Source organism: Colobus angolensis, unplaced genomic scaffold, assembly GCF_000951035.1.
Source record: "Colobus angolensis palliatus isolate OR3802 unplaced genomic scaffold, Cang.pa_1.0 Scaffold268, whole genome shotgun sequence".
NCBI classification, from domain to species: Eukaryota; Metazoa; Chordata; class Mammalia; order Primates; family Cercopithecidae; genus Colobus; species Colobus angolensis.
The window spans coordinates 4,315,014-4,341,120 of record NW_012115910.1 but is presented as its reverse complement, the minus strand read 5'-3'; the positions used below and the strand labels follow the sequence as shown (position 1 = coordinate 4,341,120).

At 45.0% G+C, this 26,107-nt stretch overlaps 1 protein-coding gene across 4 annotated transcripts in view; it reads right to left on the bottom strand.

The window, feature by feature from the left end:
* Nucleotides 1-2,936: 2,936 nt before the first annotated feature.
* Nucleotides 2,937-26,107, bottom strand: part of GRB10 (growth factor receptor-bound protein 10) — a 189,863-nt gene continuing 166,692 nt past the window's right edge. For all 4 annotated transcript variants that reach the window (XM_011947528.1, XM_011947529.1, XM_011947530.1 and 1 more), the window contains 7 exons: nt 25,649-25,747; nt 19,136-19,213; nt 18,090-18,206; nt 17,132-17,198; nt 16,820-16,907; nt 8,221-8,314; nt 2,937-5,962 (listed from right to left, as the gene is read on the bottom strand). In XM_011947528.1, the coding sequence (XP_011802918.1) occupies nt 5,816-5,962; nt 8,221-8,314; nt 16,820-16,907; nt 17,132-17,198; nt 18,090-18,206; nt 19,136-19,213; nt 25,649-25,747 (690 nt within the window). In that variant the 3' untranslated portion in view covers nt 2,937-5,815. The remainder of the gene's footprint in view (nt 5,963-8,220; nt 8,315-16,819; nt 16,908-17,131; nt 17,199-18,089; nt 18,207-19,135; nt 19,214-25,648; nt 25,748-26,107) is intronic.

The following is a 26,107-nucleotide window of genomic DNA, read 5'->3' as shown; positions in this document are numbered from 1 at the left end:
GTTATAGCAGAGTGGATCCGTGTCCACTGTGAGTATACAGCTACAGCAGAGTGGATCTGTGTCCACGTGTGAGTATACAGCTACAGCAGAGTGGACCTGTGTACCCAGGTGTGAGTATACAGCTATGGCAGAGTGGATCCGTGTGCCCAGGTATGAGTATACAGTTACAGCAGAGTGGATCTGTGTGCCTAGGTATGAGTATACAGTGACGACCAATGAGAAAATGTGGTTCTACTATAAATTTACCAGCTGTTATTTCCGGAGTTTCACCTGGAAGTGGTGGAAGGGCTGGACGTGAAGGTGGTGTGACCACAGGAAGTGAGAGGAGTGAGTTGGTTGGCAGTCTTAATGGCTTATGTTGTCAAGTGCTTGAAACTCTCATACTCAGGCTTTGGACATAAGGGTTTGTTTACTTTTTTGTTTTGTCCTAGTAGCATCCAACACAGCCCTTGTGGACTTCCCTACCCAAACTTCCTGTCTATTTGCTAGTCCAAGAAGAGCTCATCTTCTTTAAAGAACCAGCACTGATCTTCTGTGTAGATACCCCAAGATAAAAGAAAATAATAGGAAAAAAAATAGTAGCAAAGAGCATTCTGTAGAAAAACATTGCCGTGAGTAGATTAAAATTGCAACCAAACACAATGTGTTGAACTTAAAAGAACAAAACAAAAAACAAGAAAGCATGTGAGTTTCTTGAGGTCTTTCTTAATCATATCACCAAAGGTCAAAGCAGAGCTATAAGAGCTCAGGCACTAGATAAAGAAAGCTGGCAGAGCTCTGAAGAGAAACATCAGAGAAAAGTGAAGCCAGCCTAGCAGGGAAGTGCGCATGGAAACAGCATGGAGAACAGACCCTACTGAAACACCATCACGGATACGGAGGAGGACAGGACCAAGACAGCAACTCAAATTCACACGCCAAGAGAGCTGCAGGGGCCCGAGAAAACGCAAATGCTAGGAGAGGCTGACAAAAGGGAGCAAACACACAATTGCCATCTTTTTTGCAAAGACGTAGTAACATGGACGGAAATGGAGACACCATTTGAAGTGAAATACGCCAAGCACAGACAGACAAACTTTGCATGTTCTCACTCCTCTGTGGGAGCTAAAAAGGTGGATCTCAAGAAGATAGAGAGTAGACTGGTGGCTACCAGAGGCTGGGAAGTGGGGTGGGGCAGGGGAGGGTGCAGAAACATTTGTAAGGACTGTACACTTAAAATGTAAAGATGGTAAATTATGTATGTATATTTTACCTCAATAAAAAACAAATTAAAAAGAAAAATCAAAAAGAACAAAAAATGTATTTAGCTGCAATTCGCAAAACATTTCCAGAAATCAAATGAGACTTTGCTGTAGCTACAGCTCAGAAGCGCCCACCATGTCCTAAAAAACAAAAAGTGACACCAATTGCCACCAACCCCAGTGTCTTTCTCCTTGTTTCCAGAGGACCCCAAGTTCCCCGAGGGGCACTACTCATCCTGAAGTGCCCTTTGCTAGCTGTGCTGATGCCAGCAGCCATGGACACCCTGTCACGTGGCCCTTGCTTGATCTTTGCAGGCCTCCCAAGCAGCCCATCTTGTGGATGGTCACTGGGGATGGCAGATGAAGCCCAATTTTGTCAAAGACAGATTTTTCATCTTTGTTTCCTGCCCTTAAGGTTGTATAACTTCCAAAATGAAAAGGGGCAATGCTGCCTTTACCATTCTAAAATCGGAAGATGTTGAGTATTTTACCTTTTTACACGTAAGAAGCTAAGGCTTTTATCATTAAACAAAATCACTTTTTATAATTTTACTAATCACTCAAAATATGCTGTGAAAACCAATGAAGAATGTGCTGGAGGCAGTGAGATGCATTCTCGTGTTGTACCACGGGTGTGCTCTTGGGAGGCCGTCGGCTGGCTCTGTGTGGCTGTGCCTACAAGCTTCTTTGGTGTTACGATCAACACCTGCAGTTGGCCCGGTGGGTCCCCACCTGCCCTGGGCTCTCCTGGTCTGTTGAAGCCAAGGGTGGGCTTCCAGAAACTGAGAATTCAGATTCTGAAAACAAATGACAGGAGAGTCCACACAGCACGGGGCCCCTCTGGCTGGTAGACCAGGTTAGCTGGCGACAACATGCACACGCCCTTCAGCTGACCAGGGTGTGACAGGGAGGAGGCGTGAGATGGCAAGTCTGGCCCAAGTGTCACGTCCGTAGGTCAGCCAGGATCCTCCCAGGCAAGGGCTGGAGAAGCAACAATCATGGGCATCTATTGTTTTTCTGTCAGTTGTTTGCCTGCTTAGAAAACCTAGGCTCTTAACATTTTAATTGTCCCGCTGCAGTGGAAAAAACACCAGTTGGGCTCAAGGGTGAATGTGAGTTTCTTGAGGTCTTTCTTAAGCCTGTGTGGGTATCTGACGGTTTCTGAAACCTTCTGAGGTCTGTGATTTTTATGGAGGAGGAGATGTCGGCTGAGAATGTCTTGCCACCAACTTGGAGCACTGAGTAGCCAAGAGTCCGGTGTCTCACCAGGCCTGGGCAAGCTTGTGTGTGACACATCCCAAACAGCTGTGGATTCCTTGTGATAGTCTCTAGCTAGTGGTAAGAAGTGTGTTTTTAATATTCTAAGTCATTTCAAAAGGTTTTCAGTGGATGACAGGCCAGTGTTTTTTTTTTTGTTTTTTGTTTTTTTGATAGGAGTCTTGCTCTGTTGCCCAGGCTGGAGTGCAATGGCGCGATCTCGGCTCACTGCAACCTCGGCCTCCTGAGTTCAAGTGATTATCCTGTCTCAGCCTCCTGAGTAGCTGGGATTATAGGTGCACACCACTACGCCCGGCTAATTTTTATATTTAGTAGAGATGGGGTTTCGCCATGTTGGTCAGGCTGGTCTTGAACTCCTGACCTCGTGATTGGCCAGTGTTTTAAAATATAGAAACAGACATCACCAGCAATAGAAAATGAAGAACACTGTATTAATGTTTATTTCTAATTACAAGAAACAGAACATCAGTCCCTTATTTGTACAAAAATACCTGAAAGTTTACAATTAGGTTCACGAGCCAAAGAGCTATGTACAGAATGAAGCAAAGCACATGGAATAAAGGTTTTGTCTCTTCATTAATACCTTCTGCATTCCCTGAAAACGTTTATACACGCCAGGCCGATTTACAGTCGCTGCAGTTTGCACTGTGACATCACAAATCTACCGCCAGCTGGCCCGCCCCCGGAAAGGCGCAGAGATCGGTCATACTGTCAGGTATTAAGTGCAGAAAAGAGAAGACAAAACATCTAGGCTGAGGCACATGTTTCTTCAAGATTTAGCAAACAAAAGAACGTTCTGGAACTCTAACACCTAGTGTAACAGAGCTTACCTATTAAACTCTAATAACCAAAGCATTTGGCGTTTTCCTTCTCAACTTCGTCCCGGTTGCTACATGGAGTTTCATTTAGAAAAGAAAATCACAGGCAGAGATACAAAGTCAACAGGCTCCAAAACAACCCTGAGCTGTCCCCTTTACATTCATGTCAATTAAATACAAAAATAAAAGTCAAATGTCCTTCCGTCCCCGGTTTGCGGGACTTGTTCTCAGGTGGAATTCCCAGCCGCCCAGCACAAGGCCAGCGAGCTGGGGCCTTAGGAAGTCTGCCGCCGCACGGAGGCGGTTTACATTCTCCAACAATTCACTTCGGCAGGGAAAATACAAAAGACTACGTCAAACCAGCTACATACAAAACTGTGAATCAGAGTCAAGCTTTTGTTCTCCTTTTAAATAAACGCATATTTATAAATATGAAATACTGCAAATACAAGCTGTCTATTGGAGAGAGGCGTGAAAGAGATTATACACTGATGGGACTGGTCTACGTACACAGAAAAAAGAAATCCTAGAGTTTTTTCTCCTTGGAAAGGGTTTACCTCGAGCCAGTGAAGAGAAAGGAATCGTGGTGTAACTGCAATGTCCGTCCCTACAGTGAAGCCTGCCGCCAGGTGTGAACACGAGAATTATCTTACTGTCAATAGTTTGAAAGACAGACTGGCTACGAAAGGAAGAAAATGCAATTGAGCATTGATGGTTAAAAACATGTTTTGCTAAAAAATTCTTTATTTGTATACCTTTCATGGAAAACAACTAGAGTGTGGTCTGTAAACTGAAATACAGTGTTACTATATGGTACACTGACTTCCAGCTGATTGGCCTTACTGAAGCTCGTGACACTGCTCTAGGCTATGGGGGTTGACTGACGAGCAGAGAAATGCTGTTCCTTAGGGAGCACTTCAGTGGGAGCGGATTTGGGGCAATATCGTGGCTAGCACAGATTCAGAGAAGCCAGGCAGGTGTTGTCTTGAAAAAGGAAATCGTTCTGCTCACCACAGTAGTCTGCTGCTTGTCAAGGGAGTCCTTTCTGCTTCGCATGGATCAAAGGTAAGGAAATGGCCACTCTCACACCTGATCACTAAGCTAAGGGGACACGGCAAAGGGGGCCACCCGAGGGGCGGAGGGGACCAAGTGACAACTCAAGCCACCGTCTGACTCATCTCCCGGAGCAGGGAGAAAGTGTTGTGTTGACAAAACTCTTCCATGTCCACAACCACTGTGAGGTACTTTGGACCCTAAGCCAGCAGAGGAGCCTCGAGCTGCTCTGCGTTCACTGGCTTATGGGGGTTTTCAGCAGGATGGAGGGCTGCAAGCAAAGATCTTTAAATATCAGCCTGTGCCTGTGACCTCTGCAGCGTTTCCTTGTCTTTATCACCATGGAAACCCACGAGACACAGCACGAAGCCAACCAGGTGCCATTTTCTCTTTAGATCCTTTAATCCCCCGAGGGACATCAGCCGTGAAACGACTCACACCACTGCAGCAGCAGAGGTAAGGCAGTGATCGTTCTAGAACAGGCTGAAGGCTGTGGAAACGCAAGGCTGAAAGTACCCAGGTGGATGATGCAGCATCCACCGCTGGCCGATGACGGGTGCCAGGTGTGTCTCAAGGAGGCTGGCCCACGTCAATCTAGAGGCGAGGCCATTCAGCCTGCTGTTTGTGGAACAGTGAATTTTCCAAAGGAATAAAGTCTCCTGCACTGTGCAGAACAAGACACGCTAATAACAAGAGGATCTGACATCTGAGCATAGAGAAATGATTAACAGACTGTGGTTGCTTGACTGAGTCCACAAAACATGCCAAATGCCTACCACAGTGACACCTTTTATTTTAACAGAAAAGCTTTTCAAGTATACTGGGAAGGGCTGGGTTTGTCATTTGGGAGCTGAATCCACACCGTGGTAGTCGGCAGAGGGTGCGGAGGACCCTCTGGGAACATTTGGGGACCCACACTCAGTTTGAAGTCTGCCCGTTCGAAACTCTTTCTGTATTACATGAGTTGAAACGCCACATCCCCCTCCTACCATAGGCTGAATACAATATTGAAAACAAAGAAGGAGTGCAAAAAAGTGATCAATACAAAAAAAGTAAACATATCAGTTTTAATTGTCAAGATTATTCCAGGGCAAGAGTTCATTTCCAATCATTTCTCTCCGGTTCTTGTTCCTAAGCGGCCCAAGCCAAGATGATCATTCCAGTTTATTTTCAAATTTCCGCTGGATCTTCCATGCCCTCCCCAATTTGGCCGACGCAGAGGGAGGCGACCCTGCTGGGTTCACAGCAGCAAATCGTCGTTTAAGTCCAACAAACTAGTCAATCTTGGTTGGCTGGCACTGAACGAACCCATCTTGCTTTGGGTCCCCAGGTGCAGAATCGATGTGTGTTCTTAACCAATGCACAGACCGCTTCTTCAGTCCAGTGTTCACTTCCTCCAGTCTTCAGCCGAGAGGACATCTGCGGTCATAAGGCCACTCGGATGCAGTGGTGCTTGAGTTTGCAAGGCAGGACTCCTTTGTTCAGCTGGTAAAAGTCAACCAGCTGGATCAGGTCAGAGAATTTGGTGTTCCCGTCATCTAGGCTGAAGAACGTCTGCCCGTCATCCTCGCACTGGAGAGACACAAGAACACTTGCCAGGTTAGAGGCCGCCACCTCAGGGAAGAGAACGGGGCCCACGGCCAGCAGCAGCGGCATCTGCCCATGATTTGATTCCAGAGGGACACACAGGGCAAGGTAGGCTAGAAAACACCAGGGGCGGGAAGGACGGGGGAGCAGAGGGTGTGTGCTGGGGGCTGCCACATCCCTGAGCGAGGGACAGACTTTGGGTGGGCTGTGGAGACCACTGAGGGCAGCTAGCTCCCCTGCTCCCTGAGGTGGTCATGGAGAAGGGCTGGAAGTTTGCCCCCAGTTCACCCAGCTCACGGGAATTATTTTTACCAGTTAACCTGTAAGTACTCACTGCCCACAGCATGCCCCGTGAAGACTGCACAGACCTGGGTCCTCACTATATGACCTCAGCCAACTCCTGAGGCCCCAGGGGTTTACTCTGCTCCATGTTGAAGCAACTGTTGGGTGGCTGTGAGGGATTAATAAGTTCACGCAGGTAAATTCCCTTCCTAGGTCCCTGAATATGGGACAGTTATTTTTATTAAAGCAGGCGAATGCCACAGTATCTCCCAGAGAGAACCATATTCCTAACACCTATTTTAACTCAGTGAGTTTTCAATTGCATGAGTGCAGATCAATGCGGCATGAGGAGGTCGCGTTGTTCACAGGGAACAGGTCAGCTTTAAGGCTTGGCTAATTAATGAGCTTGGAAACACTTCGTAACTCCAAAACCACTGCTAGAGCTAACAGCACATCCCACAGCCCGTTTTCACACACAGAGGCTGCACACTTATTGCCCTAAGTCCCAAGTTGCTGTTCTTTTGTTACTTGTAGGATTTGGGCATTACATACTCTGCCTATCATGAAAGCTCCCTTCTTTCCTTTTTTTTTTTTTTTTAATTTACTCATCTAGCCCAAAACGTCAATCACTTTTCATTTTATATTGTGAGCTAAAAGAATTATAACAACTGAGTGAATAATATAATGCAGTCGAAGAACAGAAAGGATCATCTATGAGGCACTTTCCCTAGGATAGTAATTCCTATATTTGCATATAAGGTTGGCTGGAAGCTGGGAAGGCTGGGCTCAATCCCAGATTCTGTTCCTCACCCCGGCGCGGTGCAGTGAAAGCCGCTGACAGCCATGAGCCTCATTTTCCTCACGAGTAAGGTGGGGATGTCAGCACACAGTAGGAAGCAAGTGGCCACAGAAAAGACAGCGTGTGGCACGCTGCCTTCCCCTGGCTCACAAAAGCTAAGCAAGACACCCTCCTCATCCTGTATGGTCCATGGCTGCAGGCCACTACATGATTCTTGAGATCATAACAAAGTCCTGGGGGTCAGACAAGCTTGAAGAACTCCAGGTTCCACTGTGTAAAACAGGCGAGTTTAGTTAATTAAAGCCCTCTCAGAGCTTTTTCTTTGCTGACATGCAGATTGAATCTCTGAGAGGAAACTATCCAGCCAGCCTCTTTTGGTAGTTTGGGTTCCACAGGGTATCTTTCACAAACATTATCATTACCTGCAGAATTTATCAATTCGTCACATAAACAGCTGCTATTAATTTTGTGTTTTGTATTCTCAACTAAACTGAATTCTTGCAGGCGCTATCTAGCACTCTAATCATGAACTAGAATTGCACTGTGGCATACTGAAGCAAAAGGTAAACTACATTAGGCAAATCAAACATAAAGCGCTTTGTCAAAAAAAGTAGTGTTGATTAAGGTAATCTGTAATGATGTTTTTGGAATTGTTCAAAGGTCTTTAGATCCAAGGACCACGTGGAAGGAGAAACATAATTGCTCTTTGGGATGCCACTTACGCTTCTTGGATAGCCCTGGTGCACACCAGGACAAATCACAAGACTCCTCAGACTCCACCAGCCAGCAAGCAAACCTACTGCATAACTCCTGCCTTCCAGACCTATGTGCTCACGGCTACTGGGCCCTCAGCTAATTCTCCTCCACCTCCCCTTCCTGTGACCTTGACCCTCCCCATCAGTACCCTTTCAGCTGCAACTAAGAGCTCACAGGCTCAAGGGGGGCCTCAGCACCCTATTGCCACTTTCAGGATTATTTCTAGGGAAATGGTTTTCTAATTTCAAAAGACAAACCTGTAAAGAAACTCCTGAAAGTTTCTCACCTGTGGGCTTGAAACTGTCTGATACTTATCGGTCTTGTCAGTTTATAACTTGAAAACTGCATTAAGAATGAAACCAGAAAACAAAACCACAAGGACTGGTCTGAGAATATCAATACTTACAGGTAAGATCTGGAAATTTTTAATTTTCTGGTGATGACACAGTGTGAGTACAAATGCCTTTGGATTACTCTGGCTGTCACGGAGGAGAAAAAGCCTGGGGAATGGAAAATAGTTGATTGCTAAAATATTTTAAAATCTGGAACTAATCACACACAGACACACACACTCTCTCTCTCTCTTACACACACACACACACACACACACACACACACACACACAGAGGCTTGGAGCCACAATGCTTTAGTGCTTCGGCATCTGAGTGGCCTCTAGTGGCAATAGCACCCCAGGCAAGCACCAAGATGGTAATTCTGAATTGTCATTCTCCAATGGAAAAAACCTGGGCTCCTTGGGGATATGCCTGACTACAGGATTAGGGCAGGGGAACTACAGGATGAAGTAGGAATACTTTGTGCCTGGCCTGCATGTCAAAAAGTGCTCAAAGAATAATGAGGACATGTCAAAAAGACACAGAAGGCAGTATGACTAAATCTGGGCATCAAAATGAATTTTAAAAGTAATGGATCATAACCCATAAAATCGGAATCTGTGAGTCTGTAGTGTTATTTATAGATAAATGAGCAAATAAATTAATAGGGGAGAAGGCAAAGCTCTTTCTTTGAGGAGAAAGTCAGTCAATAAATAAAAGCATGATGCATTCGAAAACAACCCTTTGGCAATTACAGTAGTAACAATTAATGAAGGAGAAGATCTTCAACAAATGCTGAAACCAGCAAATGAAAGGTGGATGAGAAACAAGAGTATTTTCATGGCATCAAAGTACTGTACTGTTAATACTTATTTACTACAAAGGGGAAAATAATAGCTTTACAGTGGAGAAATCTGGCCTACAGCATCTTCTTCATCAAGTGTCTAAATTACCACAACGAGCAATAAGACAAATTGACCTTGAGGGCCTCTGGAGAGGATGTACTGAAGATGACACAACATCACTTTTCTGGGGTGTTCCTGTAAAAAATGCATAGCCTGAATCTCACCATGCGTGAGGAGCCTAGGCTGAGCCCAGGCTCACTCTACAAGAACTGGCTTCTACTTGCAATGCAGGTCAAGATTATGAATACATGCTGGGAGAGAAGATTTGGATGAAGATGTTCTTTTGCTATAAAGGAGGCAATTAGGAAGAAGGGTATAGATTAGGCAATGAACTGCGTCAGTGTTAACTTCCTGGTTTTTATAACGGTACTGTGGTTATAGAAGGTCTTGTTCTTAGAAATTTTACACTGAAATAATTCAGATTAAAGGGACGTCATGCCACAACTTACTCCTAAATGGTTCAGAAGAAAAAAAAAAAAACTAAGAAGAATCAGGCAAATGTGCTATAATCTTAATAAAGGTATCTGGGCGAAGTGTGTACAGCTCATCCTATTATTATTGCAACCTTTCTACAACCTTAAAATTTTTTTTTTAAATCTTAAATTAGAATAGCACAAAAAAGGCATAAAATCATTGCTCTTACATGAAAAAATCTAGAGTTAGCTGAAAAGATAGTTATACATCAGAAAGAGAAGAAGGATCCAATGAAAGCTACAAAGAAGAAATGGCTTGAGAAGGAACTCTCTTTAAATATATCCAAAACCAAACTAGAATCATCAGCAAAATCACCAGTTCTACATTGTAATGTGAAGATGGAAAGCAGTTAAATAAGACTGGGAAATTCCCATGCTGAAAGGGTAAAACAAATATATTTCATTACAGGACTTCTCAGAGCCTTAAAAATGTGAATATTCATGATAACTGTCTAGCAGTTTTCCAATCTTACCTAAGTAGAAACCTCCTTCAACCCTTTCTAAAATAGCACTTTGCAGGTCTTGTGTTCTTCAGGATACACTGGGAAACACCGATCAGAATGGGATTCCATGGTTTGGCTCGGTCAGGCCAGATGGGACGGCGGGAGGAATCTCAGACCCTACTGGGGAACATGCGGCACCGCCAGAGAGAGGACGCAGAGATTCAGTTCCTCTCCCAAGTGCTGGTGGTGCACACTGGGCAGCTGTGCCCACCTCAAAGACTTGTTTTCTTTAGTCAGAGTCATATCATTTCAAACAAAACATCGTTATTCTGAAACCCAGAAGTTTGCCGAGCTCCAGCTCTAACTAGAGGAAAACGTGGGGCGTCTCTTTCTCTGCTGTTAACTATCTGCTGTCTTCTGCAGATGGGAAGCTATAGACGAGTGAACGGCAGCACGGCCCAGGCCTGTTCACCCCTGAGAGGGGCAGGCTCACTCTGGGAAGTCCCAAGGCTGCTGAAAGGCTTGGGCTTTACAGGGAATGTCTGAAGGTTGTCTGAGATGACTGCTATGGGGGGAGAACGGCATGGCTTAGGCATCAGCAGGAATCCTGGATAGGTCACTTATTAGCTTCATGATCTTGGGCAACTTGCCTTCTCAGCCTCAATTTCTTCATCTGCAGAAGGGGAACAACACCTCTTTTCTTTTTATTTTTTTGAGACAGAGTTTCGCTCTTGTCGCCCAGGCTGGAGTGCAACGGTACAATCTCAGCTCACTGCAACCTCCGCCTCCTGGGTTCAAGCGATTCTCCCCTCTCAGCCTCCCGAGTAGCTGGGATTACAGGCGCCCGCCACCATACCCAGCTAATTTTTATATTTTTAGTAGAGATGGGGTTTCATGGTATTAGCCAGGCTGGGTCTCGAACTCCTGACCTCAGGTGATCCGCCCACCTCGGCCTCCCAAAGTGCTGGAATTACAGGCATGAGCCACCGCGCCCAGCCAGAATAACTCTTCTCTTGCAGGACCACTGAGAAGACTATGGCTGATGTACATACAGCATTGTGTACGATCGCATGCAATACAAGGTAGCTTGAAATAACTCACTGCAATCAGCCAACTGCCACAATCCAGTGATTTCTAAGGGGATGGCAGTTATAGGAAAGACGCCCAGTGAGATGCTAAGCACGCTAAGTGACTACTAACCAGATTCAGAAGTTGTAAACATGGCCTAGAATGGAGTGACAAGAACCAGGTAAGTTCTTGTCTTTATTAAGAGTGGATGCTAGGGATGGTGCACTCACCAGTCCACCATAAACGAATGAAGAGCCCCTTGTGACAGGACCCGACAGTGATCAGAGTAACAATCTAGACCATGTTTACAAGCAAGACACCACGCAAAGTATTAACTCATTTATCTTCAAGGTGACACTGTTATCTTCATTTCACAATGATAAGGGAAGTGGCACACAGAGAAGCTAAGCAACTTCCCCAAGGTCACACAGCCAGTCATGGAGGAGTTCCTGGTTCAGCAGGAAGAGCAGATGAAAAGTCAAAGTATCCCTCTTACAAGGATGCTATATGAGTCCTGGGGATAACACCTCTTTTTCTGTGGTTGGGAGAAGGGAAAGCTTCAAATAATCCGAATTTTGCTGAAGAGGTTTCCCTCCAACATGTGGAGGGGCATGAAGTGCAGACAGAGGGGCTGCACAGGCAGATGACACAGGGGTTGATGCCTGGCTCGGCAGGAAGGCCAGTAGGGCTGGATCATGAGTGTGGGTATGGCAGGGGGAGCATCCGCAGGCCCTGGGGGGATAAGCATGGTGCTGCGGGTGGTGTGGGATTGTTTAGCAGGGAGGACTACAGACCTAGATTTGCCCTTAAAAAGATCCTTCTCTTGCAGTTCTGGGATGGGCATGGGTGGCGAGACAGGAAGGAAGCAGGCCGCAAATTCAGTGCAGGGTTGGTAAAGCATGAGTGTGCACACACACAAACACACTCAGCTGCATGGGTGGGGGTGGGGGTGGGAGGGGAGCTGCTGGATCCTGGGATTTCAGGAATACCTTACAGGCTTATTTAAGGCTCTGATGTCTCTTTCTAACTGCATATACCATTTGAGAATAAAGCTATGGAAAATGCTGTTTTTATATTATCTGTCCAGAATCTTGCGCTGTTTTTCAAGGTGCTTTTCTTTTCTTTGTGGTTTGACTCTTTAAATTGGCTTGCCTTCATCAGCTCTGCAGGGATCAGTAAAGATTAGAAATGGATTATTTACCTTGTCATACAAATACACCTCCTCCCTACACCCAAGAATTACGAGGAAGATGAGCTGTTCCCGTGTTAACGCCTGAATTGATCCCATTATCTACATTTCTGTGTGTGGCTAGTGCTCCAGCAGCCTAAGGCGGGAGCTGGAAATGACAGCCTTAGAGACAAGGAAGGCTCCAGGGAGGACCAAGAGGAACGCCTGCTGATGAATAAGGCGGGTGGCACCAGCAGGCTGCTTTGGGGAACAGAAGGTAACAGAGGTGATGCTTCTATCCCTTTACAAGTCTGGACGGAAGCCTCGCCAACTGGTTTTCTGATCCAAGAAAATTTGAAAGACAAACACGGCTGGGGGAAGCAAAACGCTGACACACAATGCAGATGGCCCAGCAAGGCTGACCTGCAATCCACCCCACCCCAAGGCAGCCCTTCCAATCCAAAGTGGACAGAGTGGCCTTATCCCAGAATCACTCAGGAAGCTTCTTCGAACATATGACTGCCACACCCGCCCCCCTGAGGTTCAGAAACATCTGTGCCTCGGGGTGATGGGCATCCTCACTGCCCTGGCCTTGGGGACAACACTTAGTAGCCATGGCACCAAATAAAGCCTCCTGTGGAAATGCCATTTCTCCAGCAGAGTGACACTATCCCCAAGTGAGCCTGTGCTGCCTCCCGCAGACAGCAAGGGTAACAGAGGTACCCCTAGACCCACAGACAGCAAGGGTAACAGAGGTACCCCTAGAACATTCTGGGTCCACTGTTGATGTGTTTCAGGGGTATAAGCAGGTATACACTGTATTAGAAGCCCCAGAACACACAGACACCCCTAACTCAAAAATGTCACAGAAAGAGAAATTTCAACGTTAGGCTTTTCTCAGGCATGCCAGAAACTTTAGAGAAGAAACATACTCTTTTATAGTTAGAGGAGGAGTCACTTCTAACGCTTTGAGAGACTGCTCTGTGCTAAAGCTGATATCTCAAGTAAGGAGTTTTGGAGTAACTGTAAAGCCGCATGGGAAACAAAATAAAATCAGACCCATTCTTTACCCAGCAGTGAGGATAAATAAACCCAAGTGCATCTGGGATCGAAACCAAACCAAACCAAAACCAAAAATGAACAAACAAGGACAAAAGAAAGAAAGGAAGAGAGAGCAGGAAGGAAGGAAAGAGGGGCACAGGGAAGGAAGGAGGGGTGGGGGGGAAAGAATCCAAGTACAAGAAGACATCAAGTACCCCTTTATGATTCAGGAGTGGGAAAAACAAAAGTGTCTGCAACTTCATCGATTAGAAAAACGGACGAAAAATGTAAACAGTGCAGAACTGCCAAAGACAAAGAAGTCCTTCCATACATGAAATGAGGGTCGGCCTCCTTCATGAGAGACACGGCTTCCAGCAGGACTCTCAGATGGAAGAGGTAAGCCTGCTGAGGGACTCTGGTGACATTTCACCATATTACATAGGCCCTGCCCTTCCATCCCCCAGCCCCACTTCTCAGGACTCATAGCAAAGATACACGGCAAAATTACGAGACAATGCAGCACTGCGTCTCATAACATTTGCCTGGAAACATGGTGAACATCCCTCAATAGGGGACATTTTAAAAAATGATGTTCCATGTACGTAAAAGAAAACCCAGGAGTGTAAAGGAAATGTGGGCCATCGCCATGAGCTGCTGTGGAGCGATCCTCAGGACGCAGAGACTGCGGGAACTGTGCAGCGCGGTACTTGCAGCCCGCTACCTTTGCTTAACGAGAGGCAGAAAACAAAATCGTTTCGCTGGTATTTGTACAACGAAATGACAGACGGATAAACAAACACTAATAAAAGCTGTTTATCTGTTGTAGGGGTTGGGAAGCAAAGTTGAGTGGACAGGGCATGTGCCTTATTTCATAGATCTGACTTTGGATCCATGAAAATGTTTTATGCAATTTACAAAGCAGCATTCAACCAAAAAGAAAATAAATCACATCCACTTGCAAACACTAAAGAGAAACTGAAACAAACAAACCTGATTTACCCAGCAGTTTGGTGGCAGAACCATAGAGAAGAATTACTTCAAGTGACTGTGGGCAAGGTATTTTAAGGTAACCTGCCTGGATTAATCTCTAAGGATTAAAAGGACTGCAAAGAAATCGCAATTCAGGAGTCTTACTGAATTAATATCAGCATTAATATTTTCAAGATATTACATGTATGTATTTTATATTATGTATTGATAAAGTAATAATTAAGCTAATGCCATTAACAGAGATCAGAGGGAAAAAAAGCACAACAAAATCAAAGAAGTAAATATCCTATAATCTCAAATTTGAATTAGCAATATCAATGTGAATCCAAAATTTATTTTTTGTTTTAAAAAAGCCCATGTCCTAGCTCTGTTTACTACAAAGATCTAAAAATTGTAGTCTCCAAATACCATTTTCCATTAGTAAGAATGAGGGTCTCTGTGAGAAATGCATCATTTGAGTTTAATACATCTTGTCACCCCAAAATCAAATACCATTAATGCTAGCTCAAAAGAACTCAGGAAGCAATTTGAAGAAGCCATCGGCCAATGAGGGGCAAAGTGAGCATCAAGAAGAGGAGGTTTTGACGGAAATAAATCAAACACAAAAATCTAAGTTCACAGTGACAGTTTAAACAAAACCCAAACAAACTAACGACAAAAATACCCCTTGTTTGCCTCTAGTGGAAAGTGGGAGAACACAAACTCATTACTCGAAAAATTGACAAGTAAAGGGAAAATTCAGGCATTTTCCTACTTTTTCCAGGAAATATGTGATGGAAGAAAGAACTTCAGCTTATATAGGAAGGAATTAGAAAATGATGATTTTGGAACCCCTAATGAAATACTGAACCACAGCAAGTTCACCAAAGGCTGCTAAAACCATGTGGTGGACGGGGATAGCAGCCTTGGTGGGGAGGCTCCAGCTGGCTGCACTTGAACCTCTGCTCACCCAACACCATTAAACAGCAGCCAGGCTTCAGCCCTCCTCCACTCCAGGCAGCAGAGCACCCAGAGGACACCAGGCAGGAGAAATGCACCTGATCACACCATGACCACCACTCCCCAGGAATCAGGAAAACAGAGGAACTTACTAAAATAAACCACAAACATGCTATTAGCAAATGACCCACTTCTTTAACAAACAAAAGATGTTTAAAAAAATAGAAGAAAAACAGAGTGGTGAGAAAGACTATTCTACATCCAAGGAGACAGAGGTGATATGGTATAGCACCCAAATGCCATTTGTGGGTCCTGCCTTAAATAACCTCAATTTAATTTAAAGGAGTTTTTTTGGTGACAACTGGGGAAATCTGAACATGGATTAGCTTTTAGATGATAGTAAGAAATTCTTATTTATTTTGTTAAGTGTAATAATATTGCAGTTATATCAAAACAAAAGGATCCTTATTTTTTTAGAGACAGGTACTGAGATGTATTTGCTGGCAAAAATTTAGGATTCTGAAATTCCCTTTAAAATAGAAGAGGAGGAGGAAGAGGAGGAGAGAAAAGAGGAAAAAGAGAGCTGAAGAGGAGGAGGAGGAGAAAATGTGGGAAAGGTAAGTAAGTTAGCAGGTTGAAGCTGCGTGATGGGTAAGTGGGGTTTCATTATACACTTATGTAAATGTGAAAATTTCCATAATAAAACTTTTTGTAACACGAAGGACACAAGAATCACTCTTTGAGTTTAGCAGCTTCCAGGAACCTGTATTTTGAGCATTCAGACCCTATATGGGACAGCTTCCACGTGGATGCAACTACTTCCTCAGGGCGGATGATCAGCCTGTGCCTCTTTCTGGAGGACTCTGCTGGCTCCGCAGGGTCAGCCTTCTGTGGTAGTTGCATCCCACGTCCCTGTCCCTATATCCATACTGTGACTAGCTCCTTCCCAGGGTCATTCAAGTGTGATCTTGGGATTTGCTCTGGTCAATGGGATGGTGGCAAATGTGATGCTAAGAGAATCTTGAGAAGTCTTGTCCATGTGTAGTGGGGTCTAACCTCTCTTGCTATGCCTGGGAGCCTCAAGTAACCTGCTGCAGACACATGCCCAGTCACTCATCGCCATGGCAACAGCCCACAGCAACAACCAGACACGAGTGAACCTATCCTGGACTGTCCAGCCCCAGCCAAGCTGGCCCAGGTGAGAAAGGCCACTCAACCAACAACGATCATACGTAATTGATTTTTGTTGTTTTAAGCCACTAAAGTTTGGGGCTATTTGTTCTCAGCAAAACCAACCTCATATAGCACATAATCAAAAAGCGTAGGCAAAAGTATTTTTTTTCCCACTTGCCCATTATCTTATGAAGATAAAACAGTTTGTGTTGTCCACCTCTTCAGATTTCATCCAGAGGTGAAAGATAATTACAGATACAGTCTGGGCAGACACGGATTAGATCCCTTTCTGCCCCTTACTAGCTGGCCAAGCTTTGTGTACCACTTATACCTCTGAGCCTACCTTTTCTCCTCTTTAAAATGAGGACAAAACTGCTGCCTGCCCAGCAAGGATGTCTGAGGAATTAAACAAAACAGATTCCCAGCACAATCAAACCTCAGCAGACCAGCTCTTATCAGTGGTGGTTCCTTACCCATCCACGAGCCCTTGCTGTTTAATGATCCTGTGAGATTCCTCCCTGGAGATCCTCCCGTGAAACCAGTGCTGTGTCCTGTGAATCACTGTGGGGGGAAGAGAGGAGGAGGGCAGGATGGTGGCGCCTCTGCAGAATGGCTTCCCTGACAGCACAACCAACTCTGATCAACGCAGAGCCCCCGATTCCCCCAGCTACAGCTTATGTAGTGCACTCTGGGCACAGGCAAATTTGTAAGGCTCAGGGGGAGTGAAGGGGGTGCTGTTTGATTTTCTTTATGTACAAAAACATCAGGCAATGTGCCCTGTTTACCTGTACTTAGGGTAGAAGGGTGGAGGGGACTTTGGCTACCTAGGATGTTCATCCGTGTGCTTCGCTTCTGCAAAACAAATTCCACATTAGCGCCGAGGACAGCAGACAGACACACCAAGTCACCCAATACGTCCAAGCTCACGGCAGGGCACTGGGTCGGGTGCCTGACTGGGCTCACAAGGGCCCCTGCCCCCATCTGAAGCCCCCACTGACCCCTGAGAACAAAGAGTTCAGGGTTCCCAGTTGTTAAGAACACCCTGAGATATCCCTAGTAGCCCCAGTACCGAAGTAGAGATGCTTATTTCTCACGCTGAAGACATACGATGAAAACGCCATGAACATCCTGATAAATCTCAGGAGAAACACACAAGCCTTTCAATTAAACTCACGCAGCTCTCAAAGCACTGGGCGCTGGACTTCCCGTGCTTGGGACTCCCTGAGGCTGAAGTACAGAAAATGCCAGAGTACAGGCTCCTGTTTTGCACATGGCCTTTAAGTCTCAGGAGCTTGGAAGCTGAGTGATAGTCTTCCTACCTGGAGATTAAGAACCTAAGCCTTGGGGGTGAGGGAGTAGCCCAAGGCCTCCAGGCTGTTAGTAGCAGACCCTGATGTGAACACCTGCTGGCCCCACTCAGGTCTGGGCTCTATGCACCCCACAACCAGCCACTGCCAGTTCATCAGAACAGTTCTGCACGGGGGCCAGGGTGGGCAGAGAGTTCTCTTCCTCTCCTGTCCCTTCCATGAAAGCCCAGGCGCAGTGGGGAAAGGCTGGGTGCTGGGAACGTGGAAGGGGCCTAGAAGGGCCAACTGCTTCCTGCAGCTGAGAACTCAGAGGACCCCCACCCAACATGCCACCCCTCTTGCCAACCCGCATAGAGCCGTTCTCTGGGAGAAGACCACGTGGTGGGGCTGGCACCTCGAGGGAGCCCCTCCAGGCTGGCCAGGGCCGGGGCCTTACCCTCCAGGCGTGGCCCTCCTCCAGGGCTGCGCTCTGGGCCTCCGCCGGATTCTCTATCACGCGTCCTGTTTGCCCGGAAAAATCCATTGCCACGAGGGAGTTCTCGGAGACACTGCGCTGAAAAGGAAAGGTCACGGTTCTTAAAATGTAGGGAAATAAGGCAGAATGGAGTATTGGCGTGAAACTATCATCAAGACGCTCAGGAAAGGGGAGCAGGGAATGCCCGCTTTCTACCTCTGAACTCCCCAAGTTTCAGGTGGGAAATTCACTGGTTTAGCCTGAAAATTCAGTGGCCCCTTCGGTTTTTCTTAAGAATGAAACACATTCTAGTCCTCCCTGAGTATTAAAAAGGCTGCTGGTGAGGCCCCCAGCACCCGCAGCATTTGGACCATGTGGTCCTTCACAGGCTCCTGACCTGCACTCCAACACATCAAAGAAATCGATAGCCAGTGTGAGCCTAGGCCTCCCCAGTGAGTCATTCCCTCGGGAACGTGGGTTCGGGAAAACTCATGGACTCTTTCTGTGGCACCATTTGGCATCTCAAAGGGGCAGACACTGAAGGACCCTCAGGACTGTATTTTGAGAAGATGAAGTGCTTCTGCCCCTTTGAGAACAGAGTGTCCAGAACACAAGAGGAACGATGACAATCTCTAAATTCTCACCAGGGAATGAATGCAGCGTAATAGTCAACAGCTCCCATGGGTCCCAAGGCTTAAGGAACAAAGGCGAAAGGCAGGAAAGGCAGTGCCCCACAAGGCCAAAAGTTGTTGCTGCCATTTTTGAGCACTTAAAGAAAGCCACCTACTTACACAACCCTGAGGGGAGATGCAGGGACGGGAGAAGAATGGCAGAGGAATTCACTCCCTGCCGTTACACTGTTGAGACTACAAAACCCACGTCATCATGGGACATACTGGCTTCGCTGAAATGCGCACACACTCTCCGGAGCTTCTCTTGCCCACCCCGTGTGAAATGAGGCATCCTTAACACGTGTGATGCAGAAGCTGAAAAGGCACTAGACTTCTGAAGGTTCTGGCTTTACTTACCACTGGCGTTGAGAACGGGGATAGCAAGGCCTTCCTCTGCTGAGGGATTCGGTAGTTCTGGTAAAGGAGCATTCCATACTGGAGGGGAGAAGCCACAGTGAATGACCGGCCCGGGAGCCCCGAGGGCTGGCATGTGACAAATGCCACAGCAGGAAAGGGCAATGGTGAGTGCAGAACAGGGAGTGATGCCCTGTACCAGCCTCCAGGAGCCTGAGTGCCGCTGACCCTGATCAATGCAGGGATTAGGGGCAATGACGCCCCTTGAAATAAAAAATCCGAGTATAGCTTTTGACTTCCCCAAAACTTACCTACTAGTAGCCTACTGTTGACCAGAAGCCTTACTGACAACATAAACAGTTAATTAACATATATTTTGTATGTTACATGTATTCTATACTGTATTTTTTATAAGGAAGCTAGAGAAAAAAATGTTATTAAGAAAATAATAAGAGAAAATACAATTATGGGATTGAACTGCATTTATTGATCCTGTAACTTTACATTGTTGACATAATGAATTATCTGTGTGATGTCGAGGGCAACCGTTCAATCTCTATCAAGCAATTTAAGTTTTTCTTGTAATGTCATGACTTTTCTCTGTTCTTGGGAGCACTTCCAGTTTCACTAGTGACATTTCATATGGGTCCCATGGTGTTCCTTAAAGTTCCTGTATTGCACTACACACAACGAAAAATACTCCAGAAACATGAGCCCAGTTTTTACTACAACACGCAATTTATTGGAGAGAGGACTTGCTCATGGGGAGATAATTAGCAACACAAGGTGGGTTTTTAAAAGGGTATTTGCAACATCTGAGTTCACTGTAGCAACAGGAGGTGGCTATGAAATTATGAGAGTAATTTTATGCAGTTCTGAGGTAATCTGCATCTTTGTTCACATCTCTTGACTACAAATGGTGCCATATACAGTCGGTGTTTGTGTGCATTCAGTTTTGATAAATTTTAACTTTTTATAATAGATTTCTATATATAAAAAAACTCTAAGTGGAACTACACAGTTCAAATCATTCAACTTCACATTCAATATGGTGCACGCCTCAGTGCTGCTGCTACTGTTGACCCTCAGGAGGGAAGAGCTGACTGGTTTTGGAATAAGCGGGACAGTGACAAACATAATAATAATAACATCAAGAGCAAGTAATCTTATTGAGTGCCACTATGGGTTAGGTATGTGTCTAAGTGCTTTATGTTGTTATTTCATTTAATCCTCTCCATTTTATGAGCTGTATACTATAATTATCCCCATGTTACACAGCACATAACTGAAGCACAGAGGAATGAGGCAAGCTGCCTGCAGTCACGACTTTGAACGTACACGGCCTGTTCCAGACCCAGTGCCCTCCCTCGCCGAGGCTTGCCACCTAATTGGCTCAGCAGTCTGTGCTTTCTGATCCTGGCAATTAGGGCTTGGGGCCCTGCAAAGTCTTATACACATCCAGCATCCCAGCCTACACACCCGAATCACACATTCCAATCACGTGGAGAAGAGTCGGAAACAGGAAGCGAAGCCACCAAGTGGGACACCTCTTCTTTTATGGGATCTAAGCTTAGTTCTGGCTCTAGGTCTCATGGCACATACTCATTTCTAAGATAAAAACATCTAGAACATGATGCAAAGGTCTAACAGAGGAACAACTGCACTCCAGTGAGAGAAGAGTGAGGACAGGTCAGGAGAAATATTTGATGAGATAATGTCAAGAACTTTCCAAAGTTGACCAAAAGACGTCAAGCTACAGATTCAGGGTGCAGGATAAATAAGCCCACTCCAAGCATATCGTGGAAAGATTGCTGAGAAACAGACACAAAGAAAATGTCAAAAACAACCAGAGGAAAACATGCATTATTTTCACAGAAGCAATGGGAAGACAGACAGCTAATGTTTTTACATAAATTATAAGATTCAGAAGACAATGCAGTGGGAAGATGCAGAAGAGAATAACCGCTAACCTTGTATCCTATAACCAGTGAAATGTTCCTTCAAGAATGAAAGTGAACAAAAACTGAGAAAACTTCTTAGGCCCACATGAAAAGAACTGCTAAGTTGAGGTCTCCTACCCCAGAGGGAAGAATGTGAATTCAGGAAAGATTAAAGTGCAAAGATGTAAGTGATTAAAATTAAAATTGAGTATATAAAACAGTAACAACATTATGTCTTAAGAGGTTTTATATATACAAGAATCCTTCAAAAGGGACAATGGAGCAAATGGAACGAAAGGTCCGCATGCCTGCCTGAAAGCAGTCAGTAAACGTACTGCATGGTAAAAGATTTTCATAAGTTCAAGGTGCATGTTAGGCTGGGTGCGGTGGCTCATGCCCGTAATCCCAGTACTTTGGGAGGCCAAGGCAGGCAGATTGCCAGGAATTTGTGACCAGCCTAGGCAACATGGCAAAACCCTGTCTCTATAAAAAATACAAAAATTCGCCAGGCACGGTAGTGCATGCCTGTAGTCCCAGCTATTCAGGAGGCTGAGGCGGGAGGATGGTTTGAGCCCGGGAGGTTGAGGCTACAGTGAGATGAGCTCATGCCACTGTACTCCAGCTTGGGGGGCAGGGTGAGATCCTGACTCAAAAAAAAAAAAAAAAAAGTGTGATATCTAGGGTAATCACGAGAAAATAGTAAATGTACATATAAGTATTGGGTTAATAGAGGGAAAACCATAAATATACTTAATAAATCTAAAAAATTCAGAGAAAAGGAATACAGGAGAGGTGGGACAACCAGGAAAAAACTGCAAATGGCAGGTTCAAATACAAATATGATGATCACACTAATAAATATAAGAGATATTCCTTAAACATAAGGACCCAGAAAGGTAGAAAAAAGACAGTCCAAGAAAAACTATGTAATGAAGCAAAGCTGAGGTAAAAAGCGTTAAATAAATTAATATGAACCAGATTAGACTCGGGGGCAAGGAGCACTGCTAGAGATAGAAAAGTATATTTCATGTCTTAGAATTGACATACCACGAAGATACAAATATTCTCAATTTTGGGCACCTAATTAACATACACATTTTATTTTATTCATGTTTGCATGTATACATCTACATCTATGGGTGTGTGTAGACAGAAAAGATTAAATGGCAATAAATAATTGTTGCAAAGTTTTAATGCTGCGTTTATTGCCTTTTCCATGTCAGGTCATGTAAAGCCAAAGCAACCACTACTAGGGACTCTTGCGTGGATGAGGCAAGACCTCCCTCTTGGGGATGAATTTCTACAGCAGATTAAGAGACTTCTAGAAGACAGAGGAAGGAGAAAAGATGGTAATAAATAATTGTTTCAAAGTTTTAATGCTATTTGCATAGCTCCTATAGCATCCAAGAAATTACCTAACAAACAATGTAACAGGAAGGAATGAGACAAAAGATGATCTGCTGGTGCTATCTACTAAGAGCATCTTTCTGAAAAGCTAAGTATAGCTAGGCCAGCTTTCTCCTATGTAGAGCCAAGCTATAAGATTTATTTATTTTTTTCAAGAAAGTGTATCTGTGTGGGTAAAGATGTAAGAAGGTCCTAGGTTAATTCAAAATAACAACCCAGCTCTGCCTTTCCGCGGTTGATATGAAGATGCTGTTTGTAGTAAATGGTAAAAGGGCCCTGTCAGCTTCAGCCCTCAGACCCTCTTATCCTCTAGAAGGGGATCCGGTGTCCTGTGTCCTCTTCTGGAGGAAGGCAGAGCACATACACGGGATGCCTTGTTTTAGAACGAGTGTCAACATGGAGACCCTGGAGTCATAAAGAGTTGCCTCTCCACTGTCCCTAACTCTATCCAGGTATCATTTCTGTATAGTGGGTAATGAATCAGTGCCGACAAGACCGAAATGGCATTTCGATTGCATTACAATCCTATGGCTGTTTGAGGCAGAAACATGTCACTTGCACTCCACTTGAGATTGGCCCCGAGGCCGTCACTGCTATCTTCCTGTCAGGTCTGGCTCCCCAGCCTCCTATAAGAATAGTACTAAGATGTATCCTTAATGTCTCTAGAATCTGTGTATCACTGGACGCAAAGTGCTTCCCTGCAAAGTGGCAGGGACAAAAGGAATGCATTCAGAATTGACTGCAGCTTCCAGGCGGCTCTAGGGAGGGCAGCAAAGCATGGTAGTGAGGAAAGGGGTTCTGGGGCCAGAATGTCAGGGCTCTGACCCGGCTCTGCCACATCGCAGCAGCCACAGCTTGGGCCTCAGTTTTGTCATCCACATAATGATGATGATAATATGCATGTCACTGAGCTGTCACAAACAGTAAAGTGATAAAGAATGCTTGGCCCATAGCAAATGCTCAAAAAAAATCTTAATATTATGTAACACATTATTGTTAACACTGACAACAATAAAGTCAGTTGGTTTTGCATTAGTCACTCTGCCCACATCCTTTCCTGTGGCTCGTTATGTTAGTGCAACAAAGGAGAGACACCCAAGAAACAGTGGTTAAGAACCTACTACCTGGATTTATTATGTATTACCCAAAGTAATAGAATTCATAGCTTCCTGGAGTATACTACCACTTTCCTTTTTCATTTCCTTTTTTTTTTTTTGCCTTTTCCAAAACAGATTATTCATTTGCAGATTAAAATTTCAACTATATACAGACACCTTTAAAAGATCACCCGTGGCCGCTGCCCCCTGTCTGCACAGCTGCCTCTCCTATCTCCTCTCCCTACTAAGCAACCTCTTTCTTCTCTCCTGCAGTCTCACAGAATGTTCACGAGCATACCATCAAATACAAATATTCTAATTTTTCCTGTTCCCTTCACACAAATGTAGCACTCTCTCTATATACTGTTCTGTATTTTGCTTTTTAATTGTTAATAATTTTTCCACAACAGGACACGAAGAGCAATCTCATTCCTTCTGGAGGTCCATGCAGAAGACTACCCTCGATGGATGTTATGTCACCTGTGTGACCAGTTCCCACTGGTGACCCTTACACACTGAAAACTGGCTTATAACAGGAGTGGTCTAGGATCTATGATGTATTAACATGGACATTTCCTCTTCCATTATGAATTCATAAAATTTTGGTTTTCATAATTCTTTTTGTTATCAGTGGAAACATAAAATAAGGTTCTGGGAGAGAGATACAGGAAGCCAATCTATGGAGCTTTTGGTCTGGGCCCCAGCCTCCTATAAAATGGCACTAGGATATATCCTTAATGTCTCTGGAATCTGTGGATTACTGGGTGCAAAGTGCTACCTGACAAATGGCCACAACAGGACTACATTCAGAATTGGATCTGCAGCACCTCCAGGAAAGTTTTGGGCTATGCTTCCTTTGGCTCCTCCACCTGCTTAATTGACTCCACCTTGAGTCTCTGGACCAGATAAAAGGCCACTACAGTTCAATGAAGGCTGGGAGTTTTTGTAAAGAAATCCCTAGACCATCATATCCATCGGCTCCAAATGAACATCTCCTATGGAGACCCCTGGACTTTAGCCAAGCTCATCTGGGTCAGCTAACTTGCAACTCACAAGGACTCTGCAGACTTAATTCCAGACATGTGGGATATGGTATGTGTGCACAGGAACACTGTGGGAAATCCAAAGTGATTACAACAAACAGTCATATGAAATCACTCTGGCAATTAGCATGAAATTGCTGTCAAGGGCATTACTCCATATGCAGTTCCACATGATAAATTTCCTTTAGAACTTACAGTCAGGAGGTACTATCTCCGCTGAGGAGCTACAGTGAGCTGTGTAATTCATCATGTTTACTTCATGGCCCTGGCTTTTTGGGAACCTGAGAGTTGGTTCAGTCGTGAAAATAATTAACACCTCATGTACTATTTCCTTTCTCCCTGGTCCTGATTTTTCAAATCCTATTCTTCTAATCTAGTGGTCTCAACCAGGGGCAATTCCCCACCCTCTGGCTCCAGGGCACATTTGGCAACATTTAGAGACATTTTTGGTCGTCTCAACTGGCCAGGCGTGAGACTGGCATCTAGCAGGCAGAGACCAGGTAGGCCACACAGCTAAGTGGCCTGCAATGCTTGGATGTCCCCCAGACCTCCAACAAAGAATTATTCCACCCAAAATGTCAGTAAGTACTGAGTCTGGAAAATCTAGCTGTAACCTGTTTAATATTAGGTCCTCTGGTAAAAGCTCTTGAGACCTTGTTTAGAAAGATGCTTAACTACATCTGATAAATAAAATATTGTGACAAAACAGCAGAAAAGTTACGAGCATTTTCCTGCCAGAACAGACGAAGTATTGTGCCTATCATGGACTGGCCCCAGGCTGTGTACCACTTAGCTGAATAATAAGCCATCCTTTGGGGACTTCAGAGGAGACAGAAAAACAAACTAGCACAAGACAACGTAACGTGGTTAGCACAACAGGACAAAGAGGAAGAGGCCTCTAACTCTGTCGAGGGACTGGATTTTATGGGAGGAGAACCTGCCTTCTGACTTTGTCTATTCTGGCAGGTCCAGAGGCCAATTTTTCATGAAGAGATATGCACTCAACACAAACTGCAAGATGTCACATACCTTCAGGAGTCTGAACGCTGTCATCCAGCACGTCCTGGTTTGCTCATCCTCTGCACAGAGCAACCTCAGCTCTTTAGTTTCATTCCTGACTTTGTTTGGCTACAGGAGGTAAAAGAAAGTTCTGTTAGTGTTACACAGGGAGTCAGAAACAGCTTCTGTCAAGGCAGGGCTGCATCTGACACCAACCAGAAACAACCAGCTGGAGATCCCCCTAGCAAGGAGCACAGCAGATGCACACACACCTGTGTGTTAAGTGTTCATTCATCCACCTTCCTGACAAGCCTTTATTAAGTGCCTATCATGGACTGGCCCCAGGTTGTGTACCACTTAGCTAAACAATAAGGCATCCTTCGGGAACTTCAGAGAAGACAGAAAAACAAACTAGCACAAGACAACGTAACGTGGTTAGCACAACAGGACAAAGAGGAAGAGGCCTCTCTGTCGGGGGACTGGATTCTA